We start from the raw sequence: 13,921 nt of genomic DNA, 5'->3' as shown, positions 1-13,921 counted from the left end.
CTACCACGGGCTCATTACTGCAGGTCACCACGGCAAGACCTCTCGTGACTGCTCGTTAGTTCCTTGTTCCCTTAGAAATTGGCTTGTATTTTTTTTCCTCCCAGAAAGCGGTATAGAAAGGTTCTCTACTATGTGGTTGTGATACAGAAGAACTACAGAGCATTCAGTGGCAGGAAGAAGTTCCTGTGCCTGAAGAAAGCAGCCATAATCCTTCAGAAGCAGCGGCGAGGCCAGCTTGCTCGACGTGTTTACAGGGAGCGACTAGAGGAGAAGCGGAGACAAGAGGAGGAAAGAAGAAAAGAGGAGGAAGAAAGGTGCAGTATGCTGTCTTAAATCACTCTCCTGTCTGTGCCATATTAGGTTTTTGTCTGAATAGCCTTTATTTCAGGCTATTCTTGATCAAGTGACTTTGAAAACCTTTGCTGCTTCTGCTAAAAGATGCATGTCGCTATCATGGTAGTTTTATATTCACAAACATATCACCATATGAGTGGTGACCTCATTTTTGGCTGTCTTTCCACTTGGCAGATGATCTCTGTAAGTTGAGCTATTGCCCTAGCAAAGGTATGCGATGAGCTTATGTTGAGCTTGGTTTACTAACTTCTTTTCTTCCCTCACTTTTAGGGAAAGACAAAGGCAAGAAGCAGAGCGTCTCGCCCAGCAGGTAAATGATATTCTCAATGCTTTCAGCCATCCTGTTTATTTGAGTATCTCATCCCAGCCATTAAAAAAATAAAAGGCATCTGTGGCATTTAAACTAAACTTATTACAGGAGTTGGCAGATAAAGCCAAAGGAAACTTGATACAGTTGTTTGCATGGAAATTTCTTTCACCTCATGCTTCATTTAATTTCTGGCAAAGATTGGACTTTCTGCATGTACTTGAGCTTTCCAATATCTGTGAGCAAATGTAATCGTGCTTTCATTTTTCTTTCCTTTTCTTTTCTTTCTGATGTAGGGATAAGGGTCCTTTTAAATGAACAGCACAGTGGGAGCATCGTGCTTTACAAATAAATAAATGTAAAGAAGGAATCTTGCATTGAGGTGCTTTATTTTAATTTTTTTTCATTTTATTTTGATTGCAGGCTGAGGAAGAGAGAAAGAAGCAGGAACTGGCCGCCATTCAGAAAGCCCAGAAGGAGGCAGAGCTGAAGCAAGAGGTGGAGAAGCAGAAAGAAAGCAGGCAGGTAGAAGAAATCCTGCGTCTGGAAAAAGAAATTGAAGACCTGCAGCGCGTGAAGAAGCAGCAGGAGCTGTCCTTGACAGAGGCTTCATTACAGAGGCTGCAGCAGCTTCGAGACGAGGAACTCCGGCGGCTCGAGGACGAAGCGTGTCGAGCAGCCCAGGAGTTCCTGGAATCTCTCAACTTCGATGAGATTGATGAATGTGTCCGAAATATTGAGAAGTCTCTCTCTGTGGGCAACGGGTATCCTGCTGAGCTGACTGAACAGACTGGAAATGCCTGCAGTGAAAAGCCCAATTTTAACTTCAGCCAGCCATATCCTGAGGAGGAGGTAGATGAGGGCTTTGAAGCCGATGATGATGCATTTAAGGATTCGCCCAACCCAAGTGAGCATGGCCATTCTGATCAAAGGACCAGTGGCATCAGAACAAGCGATGATTCCTCAGAAGAGGATCCCTATATGAATGATACTGTGGTGCCAACAATTCCTGCTGCTAGCAACACCATGCTTATACCTCCTGCCCATGATACAGTCAGTCTCCACAACTCTTCAAGCGGTGAATCCACATACTGCATGCCAGAAAATGTATCGTGTAGACCCCCGAACTCTGTGGAACTTATTTCTCCCGATGGAGACTATGATTATGACCAAGACGATTATGAAGATGGTGCTATTACTTCTGGTAGCAGTGTGACCTTCTCTAATTCGCACAGTAGCCAGTGGTCGCCGGACTACCGATGCTCAGTGGGGACATACAACAGCTCTGGAGCGTACCGGTTCAGCTCTGAAGGAGCTCAGTCTTCTGTAAGTATCATTGTTTTTATTATCTAATAATTGATATGTGCTTTCTGATTTACTATTTTTTTTTCCCCACTGTGCAGCCGTAGAGTCGCTGTAGCTGTTCTTACAAATGTCTGTGTTGCGTAGTTTGATTTGCTTAGGCTGCGTATGGATATAGTTGTCTGTTGCCATCTAGATGCCACTGGGGTGAGTGCATTAGAGTTAGAGGCAGCTCAGATGCTGCTTGCAGTCCTAGGCTTATGCAGGGATACGGTTTTATCTGTTTTAACGCAGAACTGCATGATATTTTGTGAGGAGCTCAGCGCATGGCCTTGGATGCAATTCATAAGCAAAATTCTTCTGTGTGTGTGTGTTTGGAGTCGGGGTGCCAGGTAGCATGGTGGGGAATTGATTTCAGAAAAACCAGGTTCCGTATGGAGGAATAAGCTGCTTGCAGAAGTCCCTGAAATGCCAGGTGTATTTTGAGATTACTTGGAGAGTAAATTTCACATGATGGCAAATGTTAAAATTACTGAGGCAGACACTCCTGCTGAGGAACTCTTTTTCAATACTGTTTACTGAGTATACTGTGGGCTTTACTCCTACGAATATTTTTTGGAAGAATATGATTTCCTCTACCACTCACAGAATACTTCTGTGAGAAGTCCGATTGGGAAAGTGAAAAAGTATTTCAGCAACACTGACTTATTAGAAGGAAAATGTTACCACTGAGATATCTATTACAGTTGAGGTAATAAAAACGAGTCCAAGAGCCATCATAGTCGTTGGGATAAGTTGCCAGGTCTTCCCTAAGAGGAAACACTTTTAGCTGTCTCTGTTGAGGCCTCCTTCCTGTTGCACGGCTCTGGATGTGTGTCAGATACAGAATAGAAATTCTGATTATTTGGGGTGAGGGTGGAGGAAAGCTTAGTACCACAGCATGGGGAATATGTTTCTTTTTCAAGACTTTTCTAAACTGTTACCCACAGCACTTTGATGATGGAGGGAGGTAGCACAACGTAGCATACCCTGGCCATGCTCTTGCAAAGGGATAACTTCCCTGAGCAGCTACAAAGCTGTTTCATAGATTTATTACATGACGTGAGGGCTAGTGTGTAATCAGACAGTTCAAGCTGGAACTTACTACGAGGTACTCCTTCCTTTGTTAGCTGGATGAAAAATGAGGAATCATGTCCTTCCAATACATCATAAAGTGTTTTAGCTGAAGACTTCTAAACCAATTTTATCTAAACTCCTTCCTGAGAGATCATTTCACCTTTATTTCCTTTCTTCTGTAGTTTGAAGACAGTGAAGAAGATTTTGACTCCAGGTTTGATACAGATGATGAACTTTCCTACCGGAGGGATTCAGTTTATAGCTGTGTCAGCCTGCCCTACTTTCACAGCTTTCTGTACATGAAAGGTACTGGGTGAATCAAAATTCACTAATATACAAAATAACCAGAAATATGTATTATACCTTGCACTCCAATTGCTGTAGAGTTCAGCTATTTTCTTATTTTTCAAAGGGTGATGGAAAAGTAACTTAACTTAATTTGAGCTGCTCTCAAATTAAGTTACTTGCAGTGGCTTACATCTAGCAGTGTTTTTCCCCTCTGCAAAGAAACATCAACATTTTGGGCTGCCTCTGTTTCATTTTATGTCTTTGCTGGCTCATAAACAATAGAATATCCAGTATAAATGTAACAGAATAACTCACAAAGTCAAATTGTACCAGATTTTGAGGAAAGCTGGTTCCTGCTCCCAAAACGTTGTAACATAAACAGCATTCTACATTGCAGACCAGTTTTACTGACCTCAGTCGACTTTAATTTTGGATCCTGTCGTGGTTTAACCCCAGCTGGCAACTAAGCACCACACAGCCCCTCACTCGCTCCCCCCACACCCAGTGGGATGGGGGAGAGAATCGAAAAAAAGAAGTAAAACTCGTGGGTTGAGATAAAGACAGTTTAATAGGACAGAAAGGAAGACAATAATAATAATAAAATTACAATAATAAAAGGATTAGAATATACAAAACAAGTGATGCACAATGCAATTGCTCACCATTTGCTGACCGATGCCCAGTTAGTTCCTGAGCAGCGATCCTACCCCCAGGCCAACTCCCCCCAGTTTATATACTGGGCATGACATCCCATGGTATGGAATACCCCTTTGGCCAGTTCGGGTCAGCTGTCCTGGCTGTGTCCCCTCCCAACTCCTTGTGCCCCTCCAGCCTTCTCGCTGGCTGGGCACGAGAAGCTGAAAAAACCCTTGACTTGGTCTAAATTTCACTTAGCAACAACTGAAAACATCAGTGCGTTATCAACATTCTTGTCATACTGAATCCAAAACATAACACTATACCAGCTACTAGAAAGAAAATTAACTCTATCCCAGCTGAAACCAGGATAGCAGGAAAGACACAAGGATATGTGTAGCAAAGGGGGATGAGAGACTGAAAGAGAATATACACAGGAGTTCTCTGGTTAAGATTCTTGGGTTTATCTTCTGATGATTGATAGTAAATAATAATCTAGATGAATCCTTGTGTGATACCCATCACTAGCGTAACTAATTTTCCTGGAACAGGAACAGTGATGAATGTGCTCACAGCTATCTTTGTGTGAAAAATAACGCAGTCATCACTAGCATGGCATTTACTTTCTGACATAGCAGTAATTTTTTGTGGAATGACAGGAGTGCCTTGGTTTGGTTAAGGTTTTTATGACTGTGATGTAACTAGAGTGCAAGGTGTATCGTCTACCGTGTAGTCACACTTTGGTATGACTGAGCTCACACTGCTATAGCTCCTACTCTGAGTATAGCTTTTTCAGGTTTTGTGGTTTTGACTTGGATATTGTTACCTCTTAATAACCTGGAGAGAGGAAAGAGTTTAATGCTAAACTTTTCTTAGATTATCATTGAGATACATTGAAAACAGTGTTAAAGATCTGATTCTCATATGTGGTAAGACTTCTAAATAATTTATTATTTATTATATATATGCTATGTATAGGTATATATAATTATATACATGTTACATATATGTTTTTGTTATATAGAGATTTATTATAATTTGTAATTTGAAGGTCTTTAGATTGCCAACAATATTGGTGGCCTTAAGGATATGCAAAAATGAGATCTTTGGTTTCATGGCTTACAGCAGAGACTCGGTTTAACTGCAGCATTGTTGGTCAGCATCTTCCAGCGTTGGTTTGGTCACAGCTTCTGTTTTATAATATAATTTCTTGTCTTAACTGCATATAAACCCACATCTGTCTCTCTTGCCAGGTGGCTTAATAAACACATGGAAGCGACGCTGGTGTGTCCTGAAAGATGAGACCTTCCTGTGGTTTCGTTCCAAGCAGGAAGCACTTAAGCAGGGTTGGCTTCACAAAAAGGGGGGTGGATCATCTACGCTTTCCAGAAGGAACTGGAAGAAACGATGGTTTGTCCTCAGGCAGTCCAGGTTGATGTACTTTGAAAATGACAGTGAAGAAAAGCTAAAGGGTGCCATTGATGTCCGAACAGCCAAGTAGGTTTATATGTTAGCCGTAGTTCCTCCGAAAGACTTCTTGGGGCTTAGTCTGGGAAGGTGTTGAGTGCCCTGCCTTCAAATTGTGTGAAGGCAAGCATGAGAGTGTGTGCGATGAAGTTACTGAAAGCGAGTGTTGTCCATACTTGGCTCTCTCTTAAGTCTACAGAGTGCTCCAGAGCTAAGCCAGCGCCAAATACTTCAGAAAACTGCTGCTGTAATGAACCCATCCATGCTTTCTCCCAGACTAGAGGCCCTACTTAGTCTGTAACGATTCCCAAGGCAATTTGGGGCACGTTGCCAAGTCCGTAGCTGCAGGCAAACCTAGAATGAAGAGGGTGGAATTAATAGGCCCTGAATATATTTAAGTTAGCATGGGTCAAAGCTGTATCTTCTGTATGCATGTACGATTTTTTTCATGTTTGAAATAATTGTGGTCATGGTAGAAAAGTCTTTAAAATATGTATATTCATTTAAAAAAAAAAAAGAATTACTAAACCTAACTTAATAACTGATGTCTTGCTAACTAAAGTTCCTTATGCCTTAAAATTCTATTCTTCCTGAAGCATGCATCAAAAAGGTTTTCTGAGGGATGGTATTTTTCCTTCTAAACATTCAGTATGCTTTATGAACTTACGGATTATCTAATTTAAAAATTAGAGTGTGCTAACATTGGTAGTCTCATTTCTGTATAAAAGTGTACATAAGCTTTCTTCCAAGGTAGAGAAAAATAGAAATGGCTGTAACACTTGGTTCCACTCTGCTCCTTGTAATCTGCAACTATCCATTTTATTTTGTTAATTTAACAGAGTACTTAAACTAAATTGAAAGCTTAGAGTAATCTTTTCTTTCGAAGTCCTGGCTTGAGCCTGATTTCAGGCAGGACAAAGTAAATGGTTTCAGCGAGCATCCTGACTTGCTCTTGTAAAACCAATGGGCTGCTGGCTGTCAAGTAAATCTCTGAATTTCTGAAACTGCAGTTGCTACCACAATTTTTTTTGTGGAAACTGAATTTGACTCTGTCTCGTACCCACAGCATTTATTTAGCGTATTTTTCTAATAAGTTTAAACCTTTTTTTGTTCTTACCACATTGTTTCATTGACTGTGCCCTATAGAAGTTCTTTGCTGAATGTACCTTTAAAATTGTCAGGTAAAGGTTGTTGAACCTAACTTGAACTTTAGGTTCAATCAATGATTATTTGTGTATAAAGTAGCTAAAAGAAAGGGTACTTGTATTAAAGAGCTGTATGTTATGAGAAATAAGCAATAGCTTTTCTAGGTAACTAATATTCACTGAGTGCATTCCTAACATATCATGTGACTTGCGTATTTCACCACTCTGTATTAGGGACCCCGTTCAAATTAAATAAATCTTAGGCTGATTCACTTAAAACACAGAACAGGGGGGTATTCTGTTGGACACTGTTATTGGGAGGGAAGGAAACCAAATTAAAGAAAACAGTACAGAATTATAGCTTTTTGTTTTAATAGCAGGTAAGTTGTCCTCACGAGTCTGATAAGCAGAGCTTGCATATATTGTTTATAGGATAGAGATTTATGAGAATGGTATAGCTGATAAGTATAGCTCGTTAAGGAAATAATAAGCCTCAGACAAATACAGTAAAACAGCAGAAAGGAAATCAAGTTGATTTCTTAAGCTTCAGGAAAACCTGATGTAATACTTAAATTACTCCTTAAAAATCCTGTGCTTTGTGGTTCATGATTGTTTAATATATCGATACGTAGATGTCCAAACTACAAATCAGAGAGATGTAATTTTTCAGCAGATGAGTACTCGGCTTTCTCTGGAAGCCATGTTTGGAATTGTCTTTATGCTGACTCACAACCACACAGAATCACTAAACCAGGTTTTGTTTGCTTTTTGTTTTTAATCTTCCAAGAGCTTTCTTTTTACCCCTCCAAAAATTACTTGGGTATGCAGTCAGTTCAGAAATATATCCATTTCTCAACTCAGTTATCCTTGCCTCTCTTGAGGTTTGGTAATGCTTTTTCTTTAGTTTTTGTTAAAACAATAACAGGATAGTCAACTTGGTATAGACATTCATAATAGTTTGAATATTTGTACCGTATAGGCAGAAAGCACTACAACTATAGTTTGGTGAATTAATACTGTCTGATAAATCATATTGTGAGTCTTGCAAATGAACCTGATTAAGGCTGACTGCTGTTATTTTAAGTATCAGTGGTTTGCGAGCTTCTCAGCAGAACAGAATTTTCAAAACGTTGACAATCTCTAATGCTCAATCTTGGCATTTTCTTCTTTTCAGAGAGATTGTTGATAATACAGGCAAAGAAAACGGTATTGATCTAATAATGGGTGATAGGACCTACCACTTAATTGCTGAGTCTCCTGAGGATGCAAGGTATGAAAATCATCAGGCCTTTTTCTTTTTTTTTTTTTTTCCCCTCCTCCTTTTTAACCTCTATGCCATTCTGACTTGTGTTTGTTATGAATTTGTTTGCCCACTGTCACAAAATATTCAAGCTGTGTTACACATGTTGCATTTAACACTTTTTCAAAAGGCCTGCTGAGAAGAAAATCTTGTGGCAGAACATTACGGGGAAGAGTCAGACTGCCAATGACAATTTGCCTAGTATTTGGCTGTTACCCATTTATTGCCAGCAACTTTCTGAAATACAGTGTGTCTGTAGAGAGGCAGTCATCAGCCATTGATGCTTGTCTTGTGCATTACCCTGCTGTGTTTAGCTGCATAGATTAAATCAATATATAAGACCCTGTAATCTGCCTGAAATAAAGTACTGTTCTTTAGGGTTGGGATCTGTTTGCCTAAGAAGAGCCTAAAATTTTTTCAGATAAAAGTTGTAATGTGGTCACTGGATTTTACGGTGAAAGCGTGTTTGTGAATAAGAAAGGCGTGCAAGAGAGTGTTTCCCTTTCTGCTGATTTAAAAAGGGTCTTCCTTTTGTTGCTAAAGGATCCATATCAAACTGTAGAGGGAGGCTGGTAGGTGAGGAGCAAGCTTGACCTGTCAGATCAGTTGTAGTGCATCCTTTTAAAAAAATAAAAAATCCCCACACTGCAGTTCATACGAGATAATAATATGCTTGCCCATAAAAATCAAGTTTTAAATAAAGTGAACTTAGTAATCAAAGCTTATTACCCACTGCCTTGCTGCCCCAAGGCCAGAATACAGGATGCCTATGTCAACATCACTTGAGCTACTTTGCTCTGAAGCCTTGAAAGTTGCTTTGTATTCTATTCTTTTTAAAGGTATAATACCTTCCTATATCACAGGACTCCGAATATAAATTTAGCAATGCTTACAATGCAGAATCATTCCTCATTTTTTAGGCATCCTTAAAATTACCCTTGAAATAAGTTATGAGCTTTCCAGCAGTTATTGTTAAGATTCTTGTGTGATGGTAGTATATTTTAAAAGGAAGGCTTAGCTAAAGTCTCTTCTATTAGACTTGTGTACATGCCCTAGGGACCAATAAGAAATTATCAGCATAAAGACTTGTCTGTTGTCATGCATCTCTCTCATTTTTTTCGTAAACATGGAGGAGGAGACACTATAGGCTATTGTTGTGTATAGTACACATAACATACCATCCAGATTAAATTACTTTTTACCAGTGTATTTCATGTTTCTTTTTTCTCAGTCATCCCAGGAGACTTTAATGAGGGAGATGTGTAAGGATTTGCAGATAGGCTTAAGTCAAAGCCTCGTTCATGTTTGGCAGTGTTAAAAGTGAAGTACAAAATTACTGGACTGTGTTGGTTCTGGATCTGCTATTAAAAAAAAATATTTTGTACATGTGCTAGATATAAATGAAGGGAAAAAACAAGAGAAACCTGACACACTACCCCCCCGCCCCAAAAGAGGAGTTACTATTTTGATCATGGAAGTGTATTTGAGGAAAGAAGTAATGCTTCAGTGGGCAGCCGTTGCTGAGGGTTTATTCCTTTCAAACCCCTAGTCTGTCTTTTTCCCTATTCCTGGGTTCTGGGACTCAGCTGAAAGACAAAGGAGGTCCCGAGAGGGAAGAAAGCAAAAGGAGAGTAAAGTCTGCCTTTGTCTTTTGCAAAGCGCCGTGATTAATTTTTCTCATTGTTTACACAAAGATTACATGAAATTATGAAAACTCTGAATTGTTCTTTAAAATCCAATAAGAAAGCATTACTAAATGTGCACACAGTGCTATAAAGTCTTTTTTTGTTGTTTTTAAATAGAAGATTGACATTTAAATACATTTGCAATTCCTGAGTCCAAAAAGGAAAGCTGAATTTAATTTGTGGGAATTTTTTGGTAGGTGGGGTTTAGTTTGCTTCAGCTGATGGTTCCTTCTCTCTAGGTGACCCTTCCCTCGTTTCGAGGGGTTTTCAGTGACCTTGTCTTACATCCAGCAAAGTGTTAAGCACAACCTCTCTGTGGGTATCTGAGTCTTAACAAAAGAATCAGAACTCAGTATGTGCTCATCTTCTTTATCGTCAGGCACTCTGAATCTTCGTTTTTCTTCATGCCTTGCATTGTTTCTAATGAAAGCATAAGCTGTTGGAAAGGATTTAGGATATGGCAGCAATGGTACTGTTCGACAGACTACACAGGTTTTCTCAGGCTATTTTGGCAGTTCGGTTTCCAGATAGCTGCGTTAGGGGCAACAGTTGGCTTCTGAATGCTGGAGTTAAGGAGGCAGCACGTCAGGGTCCTACGCATAAATTCTGTGACTACAAGAAATTGCAGAAAAGATAGCTTTATATTTAAATCCAGTAGTTTTGCATTTGTTTCCTCAACCTGGTGGTGGTGGAGGAGCCTCGGGAGAAGAGTGAGGAGTCTGTTTTAAAGGCTGGGCTTTTGAGCCCTTTGAAAACTTGGCCCCAGGTGGTTTTCATTAGAATGGCAAATTCGTATCTCAAAGAATGGCATTCAGGAACCTGCCGAACAGGCCAAGCTCTGCCCTCGATTTCAGTGGGATTGCTTAGAGCAGTTGAGCTTTATCATGTGCAAGTGCCAGGAGGGTAGAGGTTTCCCAGAAGCAGAAGGTGTGGTTGGAATTAAATCCTCCTGTGATTGCTGCTCAGCACTAGGGGCCGAAGTACTGGAAACCTCTCTGCCAGTTTTCCTGTTGTGGATGTATACGAGGCCACAGGAGTGGCACAAATTGGCACTGGCTCAACTTCACTGGTCCTTCCAGCAGCTGGATTTTTCAGTGCTCCACAGTGAACAAAAAATGTAGAGGTATTTGCTTGGGGTTTTTATTCTTTTTCCCCCTCTCAGTTGTGCTTCTACAGAGGACTTGATGGACCTGGACGGTCTTTGCAGAAGTATCACTGTAAGAAACTATTACCAGTCACGCTATCAGTGCAGCAGAATTTATACTCTGAAGGTTGGGTTTCCCCTTAAAGGCTTTGTGTGTAGCTACTAATGTATTTTTTTCCAGATGAAATAGGTGGAATGTGTTACAAATAGTCTAAGCACTCAGATGTTTCAGTGTGCTTACTGCCAGTTTTTCAGTGATCCCACTTTTTACAAGGTATTTGTCTTCAGGAAGAAGGGTATGACATGAGCTTGGATGGGAGATGTGGAGGGGCTTGCTTGTACCCAGTATTACTTGCACCGACGTAAAGCCTTGCTGCTTTTATGCGTGTTGACAAAAGGAATCTTAAGCAATTTCAGAAACCTGCAGAACCTGCTAGATCTCTGCAGAACAAAGGTGATAGAAGGCCTGTGCAGAAGCAACATTTTACTTAAACTGCTGCCTTTCTCTCCACAGCCAGTGGTTTAGTGTACTGAGTCAAGTCCATGCGTCCACAGAGCAAGAGATCCGAGAGATGCATGACGAGCAGGCAAATCCACAGAATGCTGTGGTAAGTCTAAATCTGAAGAACTTTTCAAAGAAAATATTTTCAGAAAACAGGGGCACTGTGGTGGCCACAGCTTCTGAGTCACAACCTAGGCCTCCTTAAATGCGGTGGCACCTGTGACTCTGGCTAGAGGCTCCATGTAGCTATACAAGAAGAGAGTGACTTCTGATGCCTCTCCCATCATTCACCTTGATGAAAAATGAGTGGTGTTTTGGGGTGTGTTTTTTTCTCGTCCAGTTCCTTATCACACCACAGTGTACGCTTAAGTTTCAAGTTTTGCAAAGGTACAGTTAATGAGTAAAGTGAAAACCCAAGAGTTGAAAATTCTGAGATTTCTCTGGTTCTGCATTTATCATTCTGTACAACACACACTGGGAATAAATGGGATACATTTGGAACCTAATGTCAAGCAAAGGGAAATAAAAACTTCTGCTTAATGGCTTTAGAAGTTTGTTCCGAGCAGATGCCATTTATATTGGGATGGCACTTTTAGGTGAAAAGTTCAAGCAGGTTTGGAAGCATCGAATAATAAGAGCAGTTTTTGAGCTGCCTCCAGCTTAACTAGAGATAATCTTTTACTGGATCTGTTTATCTGGGTCTTTTAGTTTTCCCCTCTGCAGTTTTAATGGTTAAGAGAAACTGATGCCCAAAGCTGCAGTTCATTCTGCTTGATCAGAGCTGCTGCTCCTGTCACCTGTCTCTGAGAAGAGTACTGCGAGTAACGTAATAGTAAATGTCTTCCTCCTTTTCTGGTTGGATATTTGTTTACAGGGTACGCTCGATGTAGGACTAATTGATTCTGTCTGTGCTGCTGACAATCCAGATAGGTAAGTCAGAACTATGCCTGGTGACTTTCTTTTTCTCCTTTCTCTAGCCAAAATCAGATGCTTTATACTCTAGTCTCTATATTCTACTGACTGACCATGCATTAAAACGATTCACTATTGCCTCCCTTTTCGTAGTCCTAAACACCACGTGTTAAAACATGGAACAGGAATGGTGGCGGGTTTGGGGGGGGGCTTCACTAACTTCCCTGACACTGCTTCGTATATGAACTGTTCAGCTATTAAAGTGATCCAAAAGTAGAAGATTAAATATTTCTGTCATTTATACAAGTAATGCTCCTGAAAAAAAAAGCAGCTTATTTTTGAGTACTTTAGCAGTATAGTAGGCAGAAAAATGTATTTATTTTAACATTTTTCTGTTCAGCTTCTCATGCAAGAATGTTGTCTTCTACAGGGATGGGAATTATTTCCCAGAATAAAAATGTCTTGTAACAAAGACAACAATGCAGCATAAAATGTTAACCATCAGGATATTCTTAGTTCTTGAACTAGTTACAGTGTTTTGGGGGGATAAAAAGTAATCTGGTTCAGGCTATGACTCTGGTTATAAGGTTACTTCTTGGCTGTGAGGTGTTGTTTGTACTGTGGGAGTTCATGCCAGTCTCCTCATTGCACGTGTGTGAAACAGCTGGGTTTAAGTTACTGGTTTGTCCTTGGCCTGCCAAGATCCTGATACCACAAGTAACAGTGATTATACGCCCAGGTTTCCTGAACGATACAACACAAATGTCCAGAGCTTTCACAATTTTAAGTTAGAAAGGCATTTCTCCTGTAAGCATTTTTCACACATTTTTTTTCTTGTAATTTTTTTTTTTTTTTTAGTTGTCTCAATCTTAAATCAGTGATGGAAGGTTTTTCAATTAGGAAACGAATTTGGCTAGTACAGGCAATAGATTATTTTTATCTTGAGACGTAGGAACCTACTATTGTAAGCTCAAAAGAGAGAAGCTGAGAAGAGCCCTTTGAATCTGTATTCAGAAGGAATCCCACGAATGGGGCTTCCATCATTTTCCTAAACCAGGGAGGAGGAGAATGGAGCCTGGAAGGTTGGCTACTGTTGATCACAATCTCCTGCTTGATAGCTTGATCTACCTTAGTTTATACCTTAGCACTCTCCTTTTTCAGTTCCCTCGCTACAGCTCGTCTGTAGCTTCTGTCCTGTATGTCACATTATCCAGCTTTCTAGAGTGGGCTTCATGTAGCTCAGTCTAAAGCTTCACACATTTTAAAGCATGGTCACAAAATTGTTCTGTTCGGTTCCCATGCCCACTTGTTTCCTCACCCACGACTCTTCCTGAATAATGCAGCACTTGAGCACCACAGTGAGTGTGACCAAAACATGGGATGCTGATCACTCCCTTACCCCTTCTGTGGCACTGGTGAGCACTAGCTGTAGAGAACTATTAGGTAACTTTTAAGAGAACTTAAACACTTCTCATGTTACTTGATTTACTGTAACCTCCCTTCACACAGTTCTCTAATTTTTCCTCCTAATAGTTTTATTTACTTTTTTCTTTATCCCGTCATCCATCTAGCTTTTATGTGGCACGCACTGGTTTTGGAGAATGGTATCATACTTGGGTGAACCTCTCCATCCCCATAAACAATTTTTTGATTGGTTCCAATTTCCACCCGGTTACCTTCTTGCAAGAACTGTAAAAGGAAGGCCCGCGAGCTTCTCGTGCATGGGGTGGCCCAGACTGCATCATTCCCGTTTTCTACATCTG

General features: G+C 40.4%; 1 protein-coding gene across 1 annotated transcript in view; it reads left to right on the top strand.

The window, feature by feature from the left end:
- The window catches only part of MYO10 (myosin X), a 169,831-nt gene that overhangs the window by 140,883 nt on the left and 15,027 nt on the right, over window positions 1-13,921 (top strand). The window contains exons 23-30 of the mRNA XM_030041607.2: window positions 105-314; window positions 625-664; window positions 1,085-1,987; window positions 3,262-3,385; window positions 5,257-5,500; window positions 7,790-7,885; window positions 11,259-11,352; window positions 12,121-12,176. Coding sequence (XP_029897467.1) covers window positions 105-314; window positions 625-664; window positions 1,085-1,987; window positions 3,262-3,385; window positions 5,257-5,500; window positions 7,790-7,885; window positions 11,259-11,352; window positions 12,121-12,176 — 1,767 coding nt within the window. The remainder of the gene's footprint in view (window positions 1-104; window positions 315-624; window positions 665-1,084; window positions 1,988-3,261; window positions 3,386-5,256; window positions 5,501-7,789; window positions 7,886-11,258; window positions 11,353-12,120; window positions 12,177-13,921) is intronic.

The sequence above is a fragment of the Aquila chrysaetos genome, chromosome 18 (assembly GCF_900496995.4).
Source record: "Aquila chrysaetos chrysaetos chromosome 18, bAquChr1.4, whole genome shotgun sequence".
Classification (NCBI taxonomy): Eukaryota; Metazoa; Chordata; class Aves; order Accipitriformes; family Accipitridae; genus Aquila; species Aquila chrysaetos.
The sequence above is the reverse complement of the archived record's forward strand: the minus strand, read 5'-3'. Positions and strand labels throughout refer to the sequence as shown.